Raw genomic sequence first — 24,199 nt, 5'->3', positions numbered from 1 at the left:
CAAGGAATGAATCTCTCATTGCAACACCTCCAATAATAAGCACCAATCCCACCTATGCCTGAACATGCAATTTCCAAGGCAGCCCATTTCTCCATTCCTTTTGTCAGATAGTTCTAAGTGACAAGTTTTTCCATAAACTGAGGCAAAAATGTTTTCAGGCAATTTTTATCCATAGACTCCCACTGTGTCAATCAGAGCCACCAAAAATAAGTGTTCAACATATTAAAAGCCTTCAAAATATCTGTAGTTTCCATATCTACCTCCTCACCTCACCTCTTTACTTTTCTCCAAACTAAATATCTGAAGTTCCTCCAATGTTCTTCTTACGGCAAAATTTCAAGTTCTCTTAACACCTTGTTTGTTCTCTTCCTAACTTCAAGTCTTCAATGTGGGGTGTGATATCTAAAACTGCAGTCAATTTTCCCAAAAGCTTTCAATAATGAAAACAGGTCTATCATTTTAGTTTTTGAGGATATTATATGTAAAACTCACTCTACTGAATAACAGGCAAATGTCTCCAATAATCATAACAAATGAACAGATCAAACTTTTACAGACTTGACTTTTGATCTGATCAATTCCAGAAAATACAGAATCTGTTTCTACGAAAAGTCTATTATTTTTCTTTTCTCTGATTAACAAAGTAGGTTTCTTTATATCCATTTTACAACATAAGTGAGACACGGATCTGTATGATATCTGCCAAAATTAGGGTACAAAGAGTGGACATTTGATTCACAGCTGTTGGTGGTAAAGTAAAAAGACACATACTTTAGGGTTATAAAACAGTGCCTGATACATAGTGGCTCAGTGAAGGACTTGTGTTATCCATTTATTATAATTCAGTTTTCCATTCAATGTTGGGTATATGAGCTTAAAGGGGAAAAGATGAATGCAATCTGAAACAATCTGTCTTTTCAACAGAAAGAGGACTTGCCGGACCCAAAGGCAGTAGACCTATATGAATTCCGCTTCAGCGACTTCCCCATTACCGAGCACGAATTGATTAAATGTGGACTCCGAATGTTTTTTGAAATAAAGTGGTGGAGAAATTCAAAGTACCTGTAGAGGTCAGATGGTATTTCACTTAAAACACTGTGTGATTCTGTTGCTGTCCTGCACTAATGTTTTCTGTGGTTCAAAAGATTAACTCAGTTTGGATTTTAAATTATCATTAACTTTGTAAATACATCGGCTTTAACTCTGTCAACAAGACCAACACATCTTTTCAGATAAGATTGTCACAGGTCTTCTAACCTTTAGAATTCTATTCCAAAGTCTGAATGGTGTTGTCGTCTTTGGGTAACAGGTTCTTACCAGATGGATGTACACGGTGAGGAAAGGGTACCGCGCCGTCACTTACCACAACTGGCGGCACGGGTTCAACGTGGGACAGACCATGTTTACTTTGCTGATGGTAGGTAACGAAGTCCTGGAAATCTCTGGAAACCATTGTAAAACTGCCAGTTCCCTCTTGAGCATGTGAAAGATGGGTAGGTCCATTACTTCAACTCTTCATTTTGAACTTCATGGGCAAAATCCAACCCCAGTCTTCCTGAAGATGATCCCAGGAACTTGGGGATCTCTGGGCACCTGATTGGATTAGCGCTCCTACATTCACATGCTCATTTCTGAAAGGAAAATCCAGTCACCTGCTAGGTTTGGGAATTTCCCAGAAGCTATGAGACTCACAAGAAATAAGCCAACTTCCTGTAAAGACATGGTGGGTTCCCTTCTCTGTTGCAGGCAGGGCTTGCTGGGAAGATGTATTAATTTACATCAGTATGTGTCTTTGTATATTTTTAGACTGGAAGACTTAAAAAATACTACACAGACCTTGAAGCTTTTGCCATGCTTGCTGCTGCTTTCTGCCATGACATTGATCACAGAGGCACCAATAATTTGTACCAGATGAAGTAAGTAAACACGTATGCAGTATTGACATGTCCTTGTGGGTGTTTGAAGGTGCCTCGGGGAAGAAAACTTTCCCTGTCCCTTAGCCCAGTGAGTTCCTCTTTGCTATGTTTGGGAACAGCAGGGCCTTGTTCTGTTCCCTCCCAAGATTCAGCCCTTGCAACGTCTGCTCTTTCTCTCCGGGTTACATCCCTCTTTCCTTTCTGTTCCATTTCCAAATGTGTCTCTGCCATATTTTTATATGCCTTCATTTTTTTCTTTGTTTAATCAGAGTATTGACTTCAAATATTAAAGTGCATTCATTTGCTGGGCATGGTGGTGCATACCATAGTCCCAGCTATTCAGGAGTCTGAGGCAGGAGGATTGCAAGTTTGAGGCCAGCCTTAGCAACTTAGCAAGGCCCTGTCTCAAAATAAAAAATGTAAAAAAGGACTGATGCAGCTCAGTGGTAGAGTGCTCCTGGATTCAATTCACCATACTGAGGGAAAAAAAAAAGGTAGATTAATCTTAGGCTTAAATTTGTGTACATGTAGGGAATGCTCCCCAGCTCCAGCTGGAGAACACTTCTTCCTGGGCTCACTACCCTTCACTTCTTAGTTCTTTTGCCTTCTGAAAGTCAAACCCTCCTTTAGCTGATCTTCTATCCTAACATCAATGCCATCTTCCTCTCTTGCCCCAAGAAAAAAAGTGCACTAATAAGAGGGCAGGCTCAGGGTCAGACAGATTTGGTTTCATTGGGTTCATAAATTAGTTAAACTTTTTAAGCCTCAGTTTCCTCATCTGGAAAATAGGAATTATAATAATGGTATCTAATAGGTAAGGTCATTGTAAAGATTAAGTGATATCATACATACAAAGCCCTCAGCTCAAGGTAGATTCTTAGTCCTTATGAATATTAAATATTTTCATTTCTCTTATTAGTCATTGGTATTCTTCAAAATTCATCAGCAGTGTTCATGCCAGGCAAGCTCCTCAAAACTGTTTTTTTTTTTTTTTTTTTTTTTTTTAAGGATAAAGAAACTTTATTATGATGATTTTCATCCTATACAGACACAGCAGTAAGTCCAACTTGTTCATAGGACTAATGTTTCTCCCAGGTCCTCCGAGTCCAGAACCACCCAAGCTTCCTTGTTCTGGTGATCACCTGATAGTGATTTTAAAGACGCTCTATCTGCCTGAGCCATACTTCACCCCCATTTCTGATACATAAGTCACCCCTCTCCAGAGATAGGGAGGTGTTTCAAGAAGGTCAGACTTTGGGGTATTAGTTTGTGGGCTCCAACTCCTGTCTGGTTGAGGGATCTTTGACAAGGTACTTAAAGTATTTAAGATTCAGTTTCTTAGCTATGAGATGGATATAATAGTAGCCTCTCAAAGATTGTGATGAGAATCCAATGACATTATATTGTGCACCCTACATAGTTGGTGCTCAAGAAAAATGTATTGAGCAAATGAAAAGCACCTTGTAAATAGCAACGCTTCACCCTCAGCAATGGCAGCAGTCGGGCTTTGTCCTGAAAGGAGGGTCTGCTGAGGCTGGGGGCAAGAACCTCTTCCCCTCTAGCGGCCCAGTCCATGCTGGCCATTCTGTCCCACGTGCAGATCTCCTGGCAGTCATTGGAGTTCTCTGCCTCCTTCACTTTTGGCAGCATATTAACAAATTTGGTTCCAAAGGAACGGACATTTATTGAGTACCTCTTGTGTGCTGGACGCAGCTGAGCACTTGGCATACAGTGTCTTATTTTATCTTCACAGCACCCCCACATGGGAGGCACTGATATCCCCCTCTTCTATGGATGAGAAAACCAGTTCAAAAAAAGTCACACTTACCTTAGGTTCCAGGACGCGGCAGGATTGGGTGTGGTATCTCACCTCCCAGTTAGCAGGAAGTTTGCACATCCCTCAGCCCAGACCTCTCTGCTTGGCCAGCCATGGTGGGGTCTCCTAGTGTCTTTAAGCCATTTCTCTTCAAAAAACTGGACACCAGGAATATGTTAAGATTAAATGAGGTCATGTATACATAATGTATAACCAGAAGAATGAGAAATTATACTCCATTATATATGATGTATCAAAGTGCATTCTACTGTCATGTATAACTAATTAAAACAAATTAAAAAAAATTTAAATGAGGTGATGTGTAGAAGTGGGGATGGAAGATTTCCTGACTGCGAAGCAGGGCAGGCCTGTCTTCCCTCAGTCTTGGGTGTAACTACAGCTTCTGGGAGCTCCACTAAGCTCTTGGGGTTTGATGCAGTCTTTTTTTTTTTTCCACACAGTGCTTCAATAGCAATTCTTTTTTAAAAAATATTTTGTTTTAGTTGTAGGTGGACACAATACCTTTATTTTATTTTTGTGTGGTACTGATGATCGAACCCAGGGCCTCATGCATGCTAGGCAAGCTCTCTACCACAGAGCCACAACCCCAGCCCCAACAGCAATTCTTGATGAGCCTCTTTATGTACCTCTACTTTGTTGGAAAACTGGCTCGGGAGTCCACAAAGACGTTGAGACACTGCTTCTTACTAAGTAGCTAATAAGAAGGTTGAATAAGACTCAATTATTCTTCTCACACTGATGGTACCAATGAGGCCACCTATGGAGTTCCCTGAAGCTGTTGAGACACAGATGGCTCTGCTTCCTGGCTTGACCTTGTGCCCTTGATCTGATTACTTGTCTCCAAAATGTCTGATCTCCTTCGTTTCCTTTCCACCTTATCTCCCAACCTTAGACTATGCCCTCTGACAATGCCCCCAAACCTTGCCCTTTTCAAAGTTTTATTATTCCCTCAAGTTTTTGTGTTCTCTTTGTTTACTTCACTCTTCTAATCAGTTTGTTCTCTGTTTCTTGCTTTCATGTTTATAGATTTCTTTGTCCCTTTCGTCCCCTTTTTTCTGTTTAGTTTTTTAGTTCACCAATCTTCTGGTCTCCTTCGTCTGATTACTGGAGAAATGCAGATATCAGAAAAAATATTAGGAATTTTAGAATTCCCTCATCCTTCCATCCAGTGTAGACCTCCCTTCTCCTGCACAACTTCCTCTTTCCTCTGGTCTACATTTGATTATTTTCCATAATGGAGAACCCACTTGCTTACAACCTTGCAGAGCATTGTATTTGGGTGTGACTCTAATGGCTGAATGTTCTTCATGATATTGAACTGAAATTGATCTCTCCACAATTTCTGTATCTCCTACTTCAGGTCTCTGGATTTGCTAGAATATGTCTAATTTATCATCCACAGGCTATTCCTTCATCTTGTAAAGAATATTATCATATCCCTCTTCCCAAAGTATACTCTTTCCCAAGTTGTACACACCACGTTCTTTAAATTTATTTTTCATAATGGTTTCCATCATGTAATTTTACTTATCATTCTTCTCTGAACCCATTCCAGTGTTTTCACATCATTTCTAAAATGTGGGTCCTGGAGTTTAATAGAATAATCCACACATGGTTCAAAGTACTACACTGAATCTTAATTAAACTCATCTTAATTTGATCTTTATTCCACTGTTCATTGATATCTCCATTTTAGTCATACTCTGTAAACCAACAAATTAGGTTTCTGGTGTTTTTTGTGTTTTTTTTTTGTTGCTGTTTGTTTTTCAGTTTTTTATCATCTGTAAGTTGGATACTCATGGCTTCTGTCCATGTTTATTCAAGTCATTGATGAAATTATGCATCAGGACAAAATAAGGGCAGAGCCTTGGGCAGGGGTGGAAACCACCTCGAGGCAATTGATGAAGACAGCCAGCAAGGCAGCACTCTGGGCTCTGCTTTCCAGCTGTTTGAGTATTGCATGAAGACACCCAATATTCCAGCTTGCATAGAAGGTCTCGAGAGGTGTCTTCCTTGTTGCCTCACTGAGATCCTGACCCGGGCTGTCCCTGGCCTTCCGCTCCACCGTCACAGAAGGGCACTTAACACTGACGCTGTTGCTGCGTCTTTCCTGCATTCCTATTGCTTATTCTGTACGTGGTCAGAAGTCACCTGTTTCAAGTTTCAGAGATGTGTCAACCTCCCTGTTCTCTCAGCCACAAACACCGTTTTCTATTTCTTAAGTTTTAACATGAATTTTACTTGTATCTAGTCTTCAAACATCTAAACCAACACCTCAAAATTTCCTAGAGAACACCAACGATGGTCTCCCTTCTACAACACACACTCAAATCCCAGCAGGCAGTTGGGAGTGATACTCACCTGTGTTAAAAGACCGCTCTGTGATGTATGTGTATAATGAACCACCAAGAGATACCACCCAGCAACATGTCCCTGCCTTGTTTGACCATGGCATCTATTATTACAAAACAGTGTTCTGTAGCTCCCAACTCTGGAAAGCAATACTGTGTGTACTCTGTACTTAAATGCCTGAGAGTACCTTATACATTATGGTCATGAAGAAGTCCCTTGGAGAAAAATAATTCATTCAGGTTCCCTGAATGAATGTAGTAAGACATTGAACTCTTGGGCTTATGTTAAATTATTAACTATATTCTTTGTTTTAAAATTGTTGTTCAGCAGTTGTTGTTAATTACACAGTTTGATTCAGATGCAAGTTCTTGCTGTAAATATAAACAAACTTGAACTCTAAAATAAATGAAATAAAATTCAAAAAGACCCTTGTGTGCCCTCCTACTGTCACCACCTCCTGCTGGGGGTTTCAAAAATTATTCTTGGAAAGATAAGGAAACCTGGTAGGCTAATAATCAATCACACATGCCGTCTCTGTTCCTTCAAGCTCTCTCCTCTGGTTATTTTCTCCCTGAATGATTAGAGTTATTTTCAGTACTGTAGAAAATTATTAATGAATGTTGTGTTGTTTTTTTTTTTTTTTCTTTCCTTTCCTTGTCCTTCCTCAAAGTCCCATTGAACTCTTTCATCTTCTCTGCAAATTACTTTTTTTTTTTTTTTTTTTTTGGTACGGAGTTGAACCCAGGGGTGCTTTACTACTAAGTCACATTCTCCAGCCTTTTTATGTCTTGAGACAGGGTCTCCCTAAGTTGCTTAGAGCCCTGTTAAGTTGCTGAGGTTGGCTTTTAACTCTTAACCTCCCAAGCTGCTAGGATTACAGGCATATGCACCATTGCGACTGGCTTGCAAATTACTTTACTAAGAAAACATTTTGTCAAATTAGTTTTCTCTCTTCCCAAATATGTGTGGGTGTGTGTGTGTGTGTGTACATACATTAATTCTTTCTTTATGAAATCATTTATGAGTTGGGTTGCAGACATCATGGCATTTCATTCCTAAATATTTCAGCATATATTTCCAAAGAATAAGGGGGACAATACAGCTACATAAACTCAATATAATGCTCACCCTCAGGAAATTTCCTTTTGATAACAATACTGTATCTAACACAGAATGTTTTCTCAGATTTTTTTCAATTACCCCAATAATATCCTTTATAGCTATTTTCTCTCTGATTCAAGGATCATATGTATTTAACTGCCAGGTAGCTTTAATTTCCTTTAAACTGGAGTAGTTATCAGTCTTGTTTGTGTCTTTCAGGTTGTCGATTTTTTTGAAGAGTTATTTGCAGAAAAAACCCTCAATTTGGAATTCATTTCCTTGCCTCCTGATTAAATCCAGGGTTGACATTTTGGGCGAGGATTCTTTATTAGATGATCCTGTGCCTTCTCAGTACATTTCATCAGGGAGTCCACGATACCAATTTGTCTCATCAGCTAAGAGGTTAAGTTAGACTATTGATGAAGATGTCCAGCAGATCTCTTTATCTAGAGGAACATTTCCTCCTTGGTAAAGAATAAGTAGTAGATGAAGTGCTATTTTTGAGACTGGGAGAATATCTAGTTTCCCAACAATATGTTTGATTGATGTTTTTAAACCTAAAGGAGTTAACCACTTTACTCCCTTCTAAGTGGAATTGAACTTGATTTGTTTAAAGAAAATCTCCAGTGCTGACACAGAGTAGGTATTCAAATAGTTATTAAAATTATGATCATTTATAACACTGCTCAGGCATAGTTTATTTGTCCCCCAACCTGAGTATTTTGACAATGACTTCTCACCCCATAAAGTTCTGTTTTCTATGAAATAAAGTGAAACTTCTCCAAGTCTGTCATCCATATTTCTGATATCTTCATTGATTAAATTATTTTTTCCATATTTCTATGACGAATTCCTATAATTTGTAGATCTTAGGTTCAGCCTCTTTCTACCTCTTATTCCTTTATCTTTTTATTTTCAATACAGCTTCCTCTTCCTGGGTTGGGAGGTGCTGGAGAAAAATAGTACCAAAGACTGAGGTTCTCGTTTATATGACCCTTAATAAATGGGAACTTTATGTGTAAATTTATTTCACTGTCTTGGGGAGAAGGAGAAGACATGTTACTTTCTAGTGATTTTCATCTTGATTCTGGGAAATTCTTACTGAGCACATTCTATGCAGATAATTTAAGGACTTTCCACAGATTGTTACATGTTTATAAGTCATGGTTCACCGCCACAGACTCTAGGGAACTTAAAACTTTTAGCTACAAGCTAGGTGCATTTCTATAGGCCCAGGAACTCAGGAGGCTAAGGCCGGAGGATTGCAAGTTCATAGCCAGCCTCAGCTACTTAGTAAACCCTGTCCTCAAAATGAAAAATAAAAAGGGCTGAAGATGGGAGTTCAGTGAGAGAGCACCTGAGTTAAATCCCTGAATAAAGAAAGAGAAGGAAAGAATGAATGAATCAAGACTTTTAGATATAGGAGATGAACCAAACTCTTAGTGTAAACAATCCAACATTGTTTTTTTCCAAATTATTTTTTCTGAAATAGCATATTCTCATCTGTTATACCTAAAAAATCTTTTCAATGTTATTTTCGACCATTTTGCAGACATTTAATGTGGAGAAGAGGAGAGATATGAAAAAAGAACTCTGAGACAGTAAAGATTCTGTAGTATATGGACTTCTGTGTGATCCTTAAACAGCTAGTTGTGGTTTTCCTCTAGATCCACATCTCCACTGGCAAGGCTTCATGGGTCTTCTATTTTGGAGAGGCACCATCTGGAGTACAGTAAGACCCTCTTGAAGGATGAGGTATGTGAGCCTTTCTCTAGGGGCAGCTTACTGAGTCTGGATCACAGAAATGCTGGAAAGAGAGTGGCCTGAGTTATGGTATTGACAACCTTATCACGCTGATTGCTATAACTGCAGTTGTTTTTGAACCACTAAGTTGGAGTAGCTCAGACAGAGAGAACATAGCCACAGAAAGTCAACGGAATCTCTGTGGGTCCCTGGGTAAGAAGGAAAAACATGGTAGATGTGAAAGGGCTCTTCTGTACCCTGAACATATGTAAGTTAACGTAAAGGGGGAAAGAGGCTACACAGGCACCTGGTTTTCTTATACTTTGTGGTTTTCTTATACTGTGGAGCCTGGTATGTGCCTTGGAGAGAGACCTGGACTTGAGTAGTAGAGGTAGGCATGGATCTCAGACTGAAACAGGTCAGAGGGGCACTGAGTCATGATCTGGAGGTTCCAAAGGAAGGGACCACATTCATGGGAGAGGGGGAAAGGGTCAGGGATGCCTTTAGGTGGGAAATGGCTTTAAATCTTTTGAATTCATGATGAGTGGTACACATGATGTTCTACTGATCTCCCTTCCATAGGGGGTGCTTATTCTTCTTCCCTTTCTCAATTTTATTTAAGGGGTATATAGATAAACGTGGGAAAGTTGTGAATGTAATCCAGTTACAATTTCTTAAGAAAGTTCCAAACCAAACCCAACTCAAATGAATCATTATTCAATAGGGGGGACACTAATTTTCACAGGCAACAAACTTACTTGGAATTGTATGCTCACTAGAATAAATACACCCTCTGGAGAGGGGCTTTTCTCAGCTCCAGTAATAATCTTTTATTAAAGGCTCAGGGAGGCAATACACAGGAATATGTCAAATCTAGAGAGAACACTCAATTCTTCTAGGTGATCAAAAGCCAAGATGGTCTATACGAGCCAAGTGGGAACATCTTCTAAGGCAGAGTGACTGGGCAGAGAAAAGGAGAAAATGATCTCAGTGGTTTTAATAATGTGTGATTGATAAGCACCCAATGAGTCCATTCTAACCTTGCTGTAGCTTTCTCAATTTGCAGTGTTCTTGGTGAAGCACTAACCTTGTGCCTTAGTCTACTTTTTTGTTGTTGCTATAACAAAAGAGCTGAGACTGGATAATTTATAGAGTAGAAGTTTATTTTGGTTCACATTTCTGGAGACTGGGAATTCCAAGATCAGGTGGCCCTATCTGCTGAGTCTCAGAGTGAAGAGCAGTAGGCATGAAGAAGAGACAAAACATAAGCATCTCTCTTGCTTTATAACAACTTTCCTGAGAACAAACCCACTCCCAGAAAGGCATTAATCCCTTTCAATGATTCCATCACTTCTCATAAGGCCTCACTTCATCCTAACGGCCTTACTTTGGGGATCAAATTTCAACATGAGTTTCAGAGGGGACAAACCATGTTTGATCCACGGCACCTTGGGTGATTCCAGATGGTTCTCAGACATGGCTCTTTCAGAACTAGCTCTTCAGAACTGCCAATTCATTAGTGCGTGTGCACGTGTGTGTATGCAGGTTCTTGAAAACACAGATCTAGGGACACTTTTCCCAATTACTAACCAGGATTTTGGAGCCAGGGCCTATGATTTTGCAGTTGAACCAAGCCTCTTTAATTCTGAGGGGCAGATAGAATCTCTCCCTACAGTGAAAATCCTAGCATAGATAATATCTGTTCTATGACAATTAAAAGAAGAATAGACCTGAAAGGAATTCAGAAAAAGAAAACTGTCATCCGTTTTCATCAGTTTGAGTCTTTGTTTTGCTTATGCAGCAATCTTCGGTTTCCGAGTAAGAATTTCTGTACCTCCACTGTTTCTGTGATACTAACATGAGGCAGCGTCAAATATCATCTATCACTTAATTATACATTTACTTACTAACGCAAATACATTTTAAAAACCACAGCCAAATATCTCAATGCTTGACAATGAAAGGCTCCTAGTATCTTACATGTTTTTCCTTCTGAGCTGTGACAGTTTATAACAGTTATGGCTTCTCATCTTAATTTTTAAGTTATTTACTTTGCAGTCTAAATTGGCTTTGATGGCTATATAAATACTTATTACTCTTTCTAAAAAGGAATACTGCATCTCAGTAATCCATGCTATCTTTCCAAGGACCTGTCTATAATACTATTCGACCTGCTAATTGCAGAAGCTTAAAACCCTGTCAATAGAGTCGCTAGGTGATGCAGTCACATAGATTATTTATGAGCAAATTGAACACTAAAAAAAAAATGACACTTTTAGATGTCAAATATGCTTTTCCTGTTTTGGGAAGAAAATGTAGTTCTTTTTTTTTCATTCTATAAAGAAAATATGCATACTAAAGTTTAAAAAAATTTAATAAAGGAAATTCTTGGGATTTATCCAGCAAACTTGGCACATGTGGGGCACAATTCAAACATTTTGTTTCATACTACAAGGTTTTAACTGAAATGTCCTTTTATTCCTGTAGCGTTGGATTCACTCTTTTGAAGAATAAAATTGCCTATATTCTAAACCAAATAGAAATCAACCCTTTACCTGAATGAATGGGTGGAAATCTTTTTTAGCCAAATTGGTAGAGGTATAAAAAAAAAGTCTTTTCTCAGTGATGGTGCTGGAAGCCCAGGCTTTGGCCATGCTAGGCAGGTGCTCTTCCACTGAGCACCAGTATAAATTTTAATACTAAAATTTGCTGTAGAAATGGCAAAATAAATTGCTCAGTTTAAATCACAGAACCCTGTAATTATTCAGAACATCTCTTTTTGTTCTGTTTATACAACGAAGTAGCAAAGAAGGAATTAAAGGCTCTGCATCCTGTCACCAGTGAGGCTCCGAACACGTTGGCAATGTTCTTTTGTGGGTGTTACCGGCACCGTGATGAGGGTTAGAACTGCCTGTACTTTCTCTGATTTCAACTCACCTGAGAGCACCAATCAGAGTCAATTAAAACCATTTCTATCTGTTTTGCTGTGCGACATGGAATTCATATTTTTATTGCCATTTTTATAATTAGGGAAGAACAAAAATAGATTCTTTTTGTGAGCTGTAAAGCCAGCTGAGAAAGTAGGGTTGGGCCCATGGGGCCTGGGCCGAGGAACAGGCCTCCTGTCTTGATTTGGGGCACTTGTCTTTATATAACGTTTCAGCACAATGCCCAGTGTGGCTGTGGGGTGGGGGGGTGGACTAACACATCTTATATATATTTTAAATGAATGATTTCAGAGTTATTGTACAAATTATATATGCCCACTACAAAGATTAAAGCAATAGGGAAAATTTCAAAGACAGAGAAAGAAAAAAAGAGCAATACTTCAAATCCTACTGGCCAGAAATAGATATTTCATTTACATTTAATGAACTTGATTGCAATTCCCCATGACTATATACAGGCAGTGTGGAGAGAAACAAGTTTTGAAAAATAAAATCACACAACAAGCTATATTTAAAAACAGTTATTTTTTAAATCAATTTTATTGAAGAAACATGATAGTTTCCCTTTAAATTGTACAGTTCTGAGTTTTTACCATTTTATATACCTGGGAAAACACCATCACAATCAAGATACAGAACATTTCTGTCACCCCAGATGATTGCTCATGCCCCCTGAAGTTCATCTCTCTCTCCTTTCCCAGCTCCAGGTGACCACTGAAGTGTTTTTGGTCCCTATAGATTAGTTTGCATGTTCTGGATTTAAACAAGTGCAATCATACTACAAGCTCTCTTGCTGGCTTCTTTCATGCAGAATATAATTTTGAAATTCGTCTGTGCTCTCGTTAGTGATGCTTTCCTTTTCGTTGCTCAGTAGAATTCCATTTATCTCAAATAAGCATTGGACTGGGGCTGTAGCTCAGTGGTAGAGGACTTGGCTAGCATGTGTGAAGGCCTGGGTTCAATCCCCAGCACCACAAAAATTTAAACAATAAGAAATAAAAGGCACTCAATGATTTATTTGAATTTAACAGAAACATTTCAGAAATGGAAGGAATTGCAGAATTTCCCACGATATGTCATTATCACAAGAGATGTTAGTTCTTAATGACCCCTCTGAAGTGAACAACAAATGTCAATGAAAAGTTATGTAAGATACATCTGAGCATAGAAGTGTTTATTTTTAAATGATATGAGTTAAGTTTATAGTATCTCTTAACTCCCCTGCTATAAACTTTGAAGCAGTTAGGATACTTAAAACTTTATCCACATCTCCACTTCTGTTTTACAAGGTATTTATTATTAGTAGTATTTTTTACCATCATCAATAGCTGTAAAATTTGTATTTTGCTCTATAATTTCCACTATTATTTATTCTTTTTTTTTTTTGCCAATTAGTTATACATGACAGCAGAATGCATTTTGACACATCACACGTAAATGGAGTATAATACCTCATTCTTCTGGTCGTACATGATGTAGGATCACAGGGGTCATGTAGTCATATATGCACATAGGGTCAGTTATTCTTAATTTAACTTTGTGGGTCCAGTACCCACTGCCCCTTTGCATTTCCATGTGAATTGTAGAATTCATTTGTCAATTTACAAACACACGAACACAACTCATTGGTAGTTTGGTTGGAATTGCACGGAGTCTATAGATTAGTTCACATCTGTGTGGTCTTTATGCAGAGATTTTATGCCTGTTCCCTTTTTGAAAACTACTCATTCTTAACGGAGCCAGGTCTGCTGAAGAATGCTGTGGGGCAGGGGCGGGAACAGCTGGGGGAAATCCTCATCTTCCAGTTTGTTGTCTCAAACACTCTCGCCAATAGAGTCTTTTTATTATTATTATTGGTTCTTTTTAGTTATACATACAGTAGAATCCATTTTATGTAATGATACAAGCATGGAATATGGGATCTTAGGACCCCATTCTTGTGGATGTGCCTGATGGTGAGTTACACTGTGGTGTAGTCATATATGTACCTGGGAAAGTTATGGTGGACTCATTCCATTTTTTCTTTTTCCTATTTCCTCTCCTTCCCTTTATTCCCATTTGTCTAATCCACTGAACTTCTATATCCCCTCCCCGCTTATTGTGGGTTAGCATCCACATATTTGCCTTTAGTTTTTCGGGACCAATGCATCCTTGATTTCAGTTTTCTAGAAGTCGTAGGTTCATACTGAGCAAAGCCATGATGCAGTGGAGTCTCTGCACTGGGACCTGGCTATTGCTGTCTGCTCCTTCCTTTGCTCCTTGTCCAGGGCATTCCCTTCGACATGGGGTACAGTAGAGTCAGAGCAGGGTGTGTCCACAGAGCTTTCCATCCTCTGCTGCTGCTGTGAGCCATGCACATCCTTAATTAAAGGACCACTGCGTGTGTTTTTCTTACTTACAAGCAATCCCCAAAGCTCCAACTTTATGTGCATGTTTGTTCCAGAAAGGATTTGAGTTTTTAAAAATACACGTAACATTAAAGAAAAAGCAAATGAAGGCTAATGAAAGAATAAGAAAAATGAGATGAAGCATGGTAAAGACCATCCAAACCCAAACTGCATATAATGAGATACATTTATTAAACATCAGCCGCAATTTGGCCAAGAGCATTCTAGTGACTAATTCGAGAACAAAAATTAGGATCTTTTATGTGACTCTATATCCATGACTTAAAAAGAAACAGTAATTAGAAGCATTTCTTTTAAGAAAGAAAGAAAATATAGAAGAATGTAGAATTAGGAAAAGGTTAATTTTCTTAATTATAAATATATGTTTTTAGATGAAATTGAAAATGAGTGAGATGAAAAAAGAAGTGAAATTTAGGTATGTTATGTTCTAGACAAGGGAAGCAGCACTGAAGAGTTAGATGTAAACCTTTTCTTCTTATTACCAAAATGTTAAAATCCAGCAGTGATTTATTTTGGAAAGCAAAAGAATGTTCAAATCAATCTGGTCAATGGTGGTATGTTGTGGGCTCTGTACAACCTGACACTTGGTAGAAAAAAGGAAGTTTCTGTCCTAGGGGATTGTTCATTTGAATTCAGCAGTCTGTTTTGACTTTGAAAAATGATTTTCATGTGCTGCATATATTAATTTATCTAAGAATGTAAAGCATTTTCATGCTTTCTCTGACATTCTCTTTTTTCTTTTGGCTAGTACAGCAATAAAGGTTGACTTTAAGTGTTTTGAGTCTGCAGAGTATGTGTCTGAATCACATGAGACACACTACTTTTGGAACATAGTAATGTACCTCAGTGAACGAATACAGGCAGTGACCTGTCAATGCAAATGTGCTACTGGATCACCACCAGTCCAAAGGGGAGGCCACCATCCTATGAGAATCAGGGGCAGGTTAAGTAGGATTAAGTGACAAATGCTTACTTCCTTTCCCTGTCCCTGACCAGCACAGAATAGATTGAAAATAATTTAATTCACCAAATTTGGCTCAGAGATTCTGGACTAATAGGCTCAATGGGGCTGCTGTGAACTGTCCCAAGTAACAAATTGATTATAATCCAGACAATTTTTATTTTGTTTATTGTAATTTGGAGTGGTTGATAGCTATTGATTTACCCTCAATATAAAAGACTAAAGTTGCTGTGGTGAACTCATTGTTTTAACAACAACAAAAAATCAGTTTCCTATTACTTACACATGCTTTGACAAATACCTCTTGTTGTAGATGTTATAAAAAGATTACTTAAGTGCAGATTTATATATCAAATTGTATAGTGTCTAAAACTTGAATTCTTGTACAATTATTGCTTTCTCCTGGAATTATTTCAATCTGGAATAAATGAGAGGCATGTTTGGTCTTGGGTTTGCAGTTCTATTTTAACCTAGAGCTCGGCTCAAAACTTTATGTAACAATAATAAAGATACAAAAATTATTCAGTTTTACAGTCATTTCCATTTTGAAAATGCATTCCCAGTTTTCGTTTCATTTGAGTCAACATTCCACAGATCTTTATTGAGCATAGACCAAGTGCTGGGCAGCGAGGTAGGGCTGCTGTATCAACCCCATTTGAAGAAACAAATTCTCAACAGTTGTTAATGGCAATGTCCAGAATTATACAACTTGCAAGGGGTGAAGCCAGGAACTGATCCTGCACTCCTTGTTGAGAGGTGACATAGGGTAGAGACTGAAAGCATAAACTCTGCAGGCATGTTGCACTGGGCTAGAGACCAGGCCTGACCTATTCCAGCTGTTTCACCATAAGCAAGTTACTTAACCTCTCTGTGCTATGATCTGCTGTGAGGAGATTAAAAGTATTCAAAAAGCATTTAGAACTTGGTAGGTGGTAAGAACTGTTTGCTATTATTATGTGGTGTGTAGTCCAGTGTTCTTTTCAACATTATGCTACCCCTCTCTCTTCAGAATATCAGGGCTTTTAATAACCACTCCAAGTTTTATACTCAGGTTTTCTTGAACACTAAGAAATGAAGCTGAGGCTTACATGTGAAGAGAGTATCAATGAAAAACTCTTTGAAGAAAGGCCTAGTTAAGTCTTTGTAAAATATTATTGCCAGAAAACATTTTAAGAATAAATGGGAGCATTTCACTATTTTTTCCTATATACACGTAACTATTAGTGGAATTTGTAGTTTCTGAAAGACCAGTGCTTCCTATGATCACTCTAAGATTACCCGGTAGATAATGCAACATGTCTTACCATTGAACATCTCCCAGGAATTCTTTATTTAAATGTCTCAATTAATACATGCCAATCCTAAATCTATTGTTATTTTTAAAAATAGCCCTCGAAGAAGACACTTTTTTTTAATGCTGAAAACTTATACATTGATTACCTGAATACTTGCTAACGATATATTCTGTTATAGTTTAAATTCCCTTAAAGTCCAGTAGAGGGGTTTACTTAATCCATGAGATAAAAACTGGAAGCAAAACTGAGACTTGCTTCTCATTAAGCATATTTTGATTTGTTGAACCAAAGGCAAATTAATGATTGCACTTTATTGTGAATTTATTTTCCTCTTACAGAGTTTAAACATCTTCCAGAACCTAAACAAGCGTCAGTTTGAAACAGTTATTCATTTGTTTGAGGTTGCAATAATAGCAACTGACCTGGCTTTATATTTCAAGTAAGTACACACCTGATCCCCAGGTTACTCTTACACGCTGTGTGGTTCTGCTCTCCAGGAACTACCTGCTGCACTAAAGTTAAGATGCATTTGTTCACATGCATGCACACAAATTTGTCTGTTTTCTTCCGGAACATCAATTAGAATATCCTCAAGACAGATGCCTGATAGTGAATTTACTAGAAGTCCGGAAATATATTTTAAAAACTTAAACCCCCCATGTTAAGGAGCTTGTTACCTGAAGAAGTCTGAACTGAAGAATATGCCATGAAGCTTGTGCATTGCCAGCACAGGGATATCAACCTCACAAGGTGGCCTTTGGTCTTGGTGAATTCATCATGGTCCAGAATCTGGTATTCCGTGTTTCAAGTTCAGAAATTTGATCCTGTCAGAGTGTAGGAGCTGAACAATCTTGGTGATTGTGGCACACGTGAACCAACCTCACAAAACTGAGTTATAGGGAGCAGAGGGCCGGCCTGTGTGTAACAATGACATTACCAAGGAGACCAGATACTCCAAGTATCCACATAGTTTCTCACAAATGAAATACGAAGTTCTTGAACACTGATTAGAACAGTGAGTGAATTATAAGCTCCACAAATTCAATGACTTGGGCATTGTCAAATTTTGCCTTTCTGATCCTTCTTCATTAAAAATTTAACTATTAAAATAGTTGAGACTTGAGAACAAATTTTTAGACTCATGTAAGTGTTCATAACCCAAATTCAACCACGTTTCTTTTTGCCACATTTGCCTCTAATTTCATTTTTTAAAGAGGAAACAATATTAGGGAGATTGTTTCCCATTTTTCATCATTGCTTCAATGTTATGCTGTATATCTTGTGCGGATATGAGTTTCTCTGCAGTCCGTGCCTAGAGATGGGAAAGCTGAGGTTTGCCTGTGTTCAATGTTGTGCCACTCTGCAAATCTCTACTCCTGAGTAGTCAGGCTGACTGAAGTTCCCAGCAACAGTGTACAAGAGTCCCTGTGATCCGTATCCATAACACTCTGGATCTGTGCACTCTTAAGTTTTGTTGATCTATGGAGTGTGAGATGTATTTTATTGTTCAATTTTGTATTTCTTGATACCAATGAGTCCCAGCATGTATATGCTTGGGGTTCTAACTTTCTGGTGGCTCTATGTCTTGTGATACCTTATCACAGTCTGTGCCTTCTCTGTTAATGTTATGGTCTCTTTTCCCATTTGTAACTTTGTTTTAAAGTATTCAGACTTACCTGTTTTTTTCCCCCTTTATGGTTTGTGCTTTTTCTCTAGCCCTTTCTGTGACAAAATTAGACAGTCATTGCCTGTTCCCTCAGCCCTTGGCTTCTGCTCTGTGGACATCTCAATGCAAAGTGGGAACATGAAATACAAAAAAGCACATATTTGAGACAACCTTTTCCTTTTGCCTTTATATGGTAAAATTGTTTTCTAGGAAGAGAACCATGTTTCAAAAGATTGTGGATGCCTGTGAGCAAATGCAGACCGAGGAGGAGGCCATCAAGTACGTAACTGTGGACCCAACCAAGAAAGAGATCATCATGTGAGTAGTCGGAATGGTATTGCCCTTTGGGCAAAGAAAAGCAGTCTGCAACTCTATTTTAACAATTTTTCTTTTCTTCCTCAGGGCGATGATGATGACTGCATGTGACCTGTCAGCCATCACCAAGCCCTGGGAGGTGCAAAGCCAGGCAAGTCCAGTCGCACTGTGGCTTTTGTTGCTCTCGTGGTTTTCTGTGCCCACTCTTAGGTGTGGTCTAGATCCCATGTAAACATCCACATAAAGATCTCTGGCAACCCCAGAATTCTATTCTGACAAATTAAACATCAGTAAGACAACAGATTCCTTGATCAGGCCCCAGGGGACAGCAAAAAGAGGAAACTTTGGAAAGAAGCCACTTCTTTAACAATTCCTTAATAATCACTGAACAGGTTGTAAAAAAATTATGTAAAATTATTCAGAGAAGGTCTGAGTTTTTAGTCGAGATGAGTGAGAATAAGACCGGGGTGACTCATTTGTGCTGTCCTCTGCTCAGGATGGTTCTGCTCCTACAACCTCCTCTTCAATGTGCTGTCAGTTACAGGAAGGGCACTGGCACTGGCTGACATGCTGGTTTAAGGTTGTTCTTCCCCCACGTGCAGAGTGAGAGGCGTGAAGGCAACAGCTGACTACCTACTTTCTTACTAATTGAAGAGAATTTCTTTTCCTTCAGTAACATCTAGGGAAAACCTCAAGCAGAAGAGAGGCCAGAAAGACCTGGTTCAACTATAGATGTGGATTCCACCTGTAGAGTAACTGTAACCCATGGGAGGAAGGAAAAATCTTTTCCTTACCCATCCTAAGTTCACAGCTGAGGAGGCCCCTATAGCAAAAGACAGATTAACAAAAAAATGCATACAGATTTATTTAAGTGTGACCCAAGAGCCTTTATTGTAAGGAAATAAAGGGTCTGGTGTATAGCTCAGTGGGAGAGGGCTTGCTTCTCCTGTGTGAGGACCTGGGTTCATTGCCAGCACCACAGGGGTGGAGAAGGAAGAAAATAAAGATTCCAAGAAACAGTTGTATTTGTGTATTTTTATGTTAGGCTTAGTGAAGCAGCAGTCACAAAGAGGATCTAATGGCAAAAAACTGTGGAAACAGCAAAGCTATTTTGTTTCGATTCCTCCTGGCATTTCCACTTCTTTGGGTTCTCTCCTCCAGGGATAGGGGTCACCTCTTGAATAAGGGTCTTACAATTGGCTTCAGGAGAAGGCAAACAATCCTTCCTAGGTTTTGACTGGCTTCAGGGGAGAAAGGCTCCAAAGGCGAGACTCCTGCTCCTGTGACTCTCTTAAATTCCTTCGGCTTAACATATTTTGGAGGTGGTGTGTCCTGAATTCCATCAAGTCCTAAGCTAAGTGTTTACTCACCCTGATGAGCCTGTTCTTCCTCTCATACCCTATCTGCGATGACCCAGCTGGAAACCTTGGGCTTCACTTGAGTTTATCTCCTTCACTTGGAGATCATTTGTCTGTCCCACTTGCTCTGGCCTGGGTGCAGACTTTTATCCCAGCTTTGGTCAGAACTTTGGTGGCAGCCTCCCAACCGTCCTTTCTGAGGAACTTCCCAGCCCATTCCCCATTGTCAGAGGTTTCCAGCCTCTTTTTTTTTTTTAAGTTCACTTCTCCCCACAAAACTTATACAAGTTCATAAAAGAGTTACTTTAGCTTTCATCTCTCTTGGCTGCACCCTCTTGGGCACCTAGTGCACTTGAGAGGAACCCTGGAGCTCCAGGAATAAAAGCCACTAGCCACCAAGTTCAAGCTTCCTAGTCAAGTGCACTGGGCTCGTGCCACCTGTCTGTAACTCACACTCCCAAGGGTATTTCCATCACTCTCCCACACCATCACCTCACACGCCAAGCTCCTACTCACATAAGCTGGGGACATTCCACTTACCCCTGCACATAGTCTTACCTTCTTTACCTGGCAAACTATTATTCCTACCATAAATGCAACCTCCCTCCTCCATGAAACTTCTTTCCTTGATCCATAGCACTTCCTACACAGATCACATGACTATTTTCACTAGACTGCCCACATTAGAAAGAAAAAGTTCAGTTATCCTTCTCTGCAAGCCTGGCTTATGCCAGTGTAACACAATAAACAAATGTTCATTCAACACAGTAATATTTTGAATGATATAAATTAGCCCTTGAATGTCCTCACACTATCTGTGCATGTGTCCACGTACACGGCAATGTGTTAGATGCTTATATACAATCAAAACAAAGGAGGACTTGGGAAATGTTGCACTTGTAGCATGTTTTACGGAACTAACCCTCCCATGCCTATTCTTTATTACTGAGAAGTGGTGGCAATACAAATAGGAGACAGACATTCCCAGAATCTGGAACATTCAAGTAAAAACTTCTTTCCTATTTCAGTATAATCTGTGTACCGTTTTAAAACTTAAGAGCATATGGTTTGACAACATCTCAAGCAATGACTGTAGATATCACCCTTTCATGTCACTCATGCTAATAAAATGCAAATTCCCTCTTCATAAATGGATATAGTGAACCAAGTCCTTCTCCTTTGCAGGTAGCACTTCTGGTTGCAAGTGAATTCTGGGAACAAGGAGATCTGGAGAGAACAGTGCTGCAGCAACAGCCTATTGTAAAGACCTTGGAATAAAATGCATTACTTAGTAAAAATTAGTATGAATCAGTCTATTTTGGTCATTAAATATAGGGAAATTATCTTAAAAGGATTTGTTTCTTTTTCTAGCCTATGATGGACAGAAACAAAAAGATGAACTACCTAAACTTCAAGTTGGATTTATTGATTTTGTTTGTACTTTTGTATATAAGGTAAGTAAACCAATTATTTGAATGAGCTATATATAGTCTCTTAGATGAGAATTTCTCTTTCCAATTATAACCACAGTAAAAGTCCCCTGGAGAGAAAAGTCATTAGGGGTGTCACTGTTCTCCATAGTAGTTTTGAGAGTTGGCCCTAAAGGGGTGGAATAAAAGTGTGAGGACTCAGATGTGAGCTGCCACTTGAACAGACCTACTGAGCAGGCAGAAAGACTCAAGTGCTTCAAGCCTCAGAGGCACTTAAAGGTTCACCCCAGCAGCTCTGAGCACTGCACCATGCCTCGCAGCTCCTCTGCATGTGAACAATGCCAAAACTCAACTGTATAACCTGTTTCCAACCTAAAATTTCCTGTAGGAGTTCTCACGGTTTCACAAAGAAATCACACCTATGCTGAATGGCCTTCAGAACAACAGAGTGGAATGGAAATCCCTCGCAGATGAGTACGATGCAAAGATGAAGGTAATTGAAGAGGAGATGAAAAAGCAGGAAGAAGGAAATGCGGTCACAAAAGGTGAGATGGATTCTGCTTTTGCTCCTTACAAAAAAGCCAGAAGTCAGGCTGAGCTGAATGACACATGACAAAAACATAAACGGTAAATACTAACACGAGCTCTGGTTTCCTGATGCAGACTGGTAATTGGTGATTTTCAGGGTCCCCCACCATCCCTCAAAGAGATCTTATGTGTAATTCCTATACAGAATTGACAGTAATACATTGAGGTAGAGGATGAAGCTAGGTGTCTTTGTCCCTCTAGAAGGTGGCTCCTGAGACACCTCTGCAAGACTGGAGTTTGTAAGAATAGTATAAAAACCAGAGACTGTGAGATCAGGGATAGGTGAGAATACAGCTTTAGACTGGTTTTCTCCATTTGCTGTGGAAACTCTGGACAACTTGCTTAACCTCTCTCCATAAGATGGTTTAGCAGATCCCCAAATAAAGGAAGTCCTACATGTAAAGTTGGCCAAAGCAGGTGACTTGAGGGATACTCCCTCATACTTTTGTTTCCTGGGTATACCCACATGGTGCTGTTTACCTGGCCTGAAATTCTACTCCTACAGTCATTCATCAGGTTTAACATTCGGAAAGCCTGTTATAGTGCTTAGGTGCAACTATTAGTTCATCAAAAGACTGAAATGTCATCTTGGAAGTGGAATGCTGATTTTTGTCTTCCAAGTTTAGCATTCCAAAGGTTTTGTAAGGAATTCTGATTGACAAATAATACGTGTGGGAACACCTTGAAAGATACACTTCCTTAGATGATTGTGTTTGATGCCATTTTAATTTATAGAGGGTGAGAGTATTTTCCTTAACAAAGTTGGGGGGCATCCTTCAACAGAATAAAGTTTCTGACTTTCCACATGCTTTCACTGATGTAAACACTGGGTGGCTGTTCCATACAGGGTCCATACTGGGCAAACCAGGAGGAAAAATTGGGGTCCTTATTTCCCAAGAGATAAGGGGCAGCTAGACATTAAACAATCAATGCATACTTGATGTGCTAATTACAAGCCTCAGAGAGAGCATGGGTGTGTATGTGGATGCCTATGCCAAGATCTCAAAACAGTACACTTGGCTCACACAAAGAGAAGCAGAAAAGAAGTGAAAAACTGAACATGAGAAAAAGATGTTGAAGTGTGAGTATGCCCAATGTAATTGAAGAACTTAAAAACTGGTATAGCTGCAGTCTGGAGATGAAGCTAGGCATGTGGGGCTGCCAGACAGCACACTGCCTGGGGCCTGGCTGAGGACTGTTGTCAACAGGGGCTCTGACAGGAAAGTAGGAAAAACCTGACTTCTACTTCAAAAAGTACAAAATGTACTAGTACATTGAAAGTGAGTGTATTTCTTAGTACTATTAAATTTCATCTTTAACTATGTTATGATGAAGGACGATCAGGTCCTTTAAGTGGCTCCTGACATTTTATTATTCAGTATACTAGATACAGATATTTTTATTTGCATAAAAATTGATTGAATTTTTTTTCGAGTACACACTGAATTCTTTGTGGACAAAGAACATGATTTTGTATTTCTACATATCAACATTTTTGCATCAAGCTTATTCCCACACTGCATAACCTCAATGAGAAACTGATATGGTAACTAGCTAACCACTTGTCAGATTATATTTTTAAAATGAACCAACTGTGAATTAAAATGTTTCTAAATAGTGAAATCCTTAATACTTGCTATAGGGTAATATTATTAATTGGGCTATAAAGTTGGTAAGAGACAGTATCATGAGAATTAGAATAAAAACACTGTATTTACATTGATTCCTAATAATATTGCTTTTCTTATTTCTTACTAGTTGCTGAGGATTCAGGAGGTGGTGTTGACGACAAAAAGTCCAAAACATGCTTAATGCTGTAATATAATCCAAATGGTCGAAATTTCAAATATCATCTTAGTTTTGAAGAAAAACAGAAAACATTAAAAAAAAAAAAAAAAAAAAAAAAACACTTCAGCAAATTTCACTCTGCAAATCATCGAGTAACAGAGTTAAGAGGATCTCCAGAAAAACTATCCTGTGACTATCAAGAGAATATATTATTTCTGGCCTGAAAACCCTGAGGATAAAATAAAGTTCAACAAAAGTGCAAAATAAGACAAAAACAGGTGCATTTTTGGTGCCGACTTACTTTAAAAAAATATGTGGTCCTGAAACTAGTCACAGTTTTAAAACTGTTATTAGCTATATTTATTTGCTAAGGCTGCTGTAATAGAGTACCACAGACTGGGTGGCTTAAATGACAGAAATTTATTTTCTCACAATTCTAAAGGCCAGAACCCAGAAGTGCAAGATCAAGGTTGGTTTCTCATGAGGCCTCTCA

The 24,199-nt window shown here is 38.9% G+C and overlaps 1 protein-coding gene across 1 annotated transcript; it reads left to right on the top strand.

Annotated features, from left to right (window-relative positions):
* Positions 1-903: 903 nt before the first annotated feature.
* LOC306659243 (cone cGMP-specific 3',5'-cyclic phosphodiesterase subunit alpha'-like) lies at positions 904-23,888 on the top strand (the record flags this gene model as incomplete). Its single annotated transcript, XM_079136664.1, is given in 13 exon segments — positions 904-1,036; positions 1,039-1,070; positions 1,310-1,417; positions 1,807-1,916; positions 8,874-8,961; positions 16,900-17,000; positions 18,438-18,545; positions 18,630-18,693; positions 21,086-21,160; positions 21,272-21,284; positions 21,287-21,354; positions 21,719-21,875; positions 23,677-23,888. Coding segments are annotated over 13 exon segments (1,119 nt in total), but the record flags the coding sequence as incomplete, so codon positions are not given.
* Positions 23,889-24,199: the final 311 nt, after the last annotated feature.

The sequence above is a fragment of the Sciurus vulgaris genome (genome assembly GCF_902686455.1).
Source record: "Sciurus vulgaris genome assembly, chromosome: 4".
Classification (NCBI taxonomy): Eukaryota; Metazoa; Chordata; class Mammalia; order Rodentia; family Sciuridae; genus Sciurus; species Sciurus vulgaris.
The sequence above is the reverse complement of the archived record's forward strand: the minus strand, read 5'-3'. Positions and strand labels throughout refer to the sequence as shown.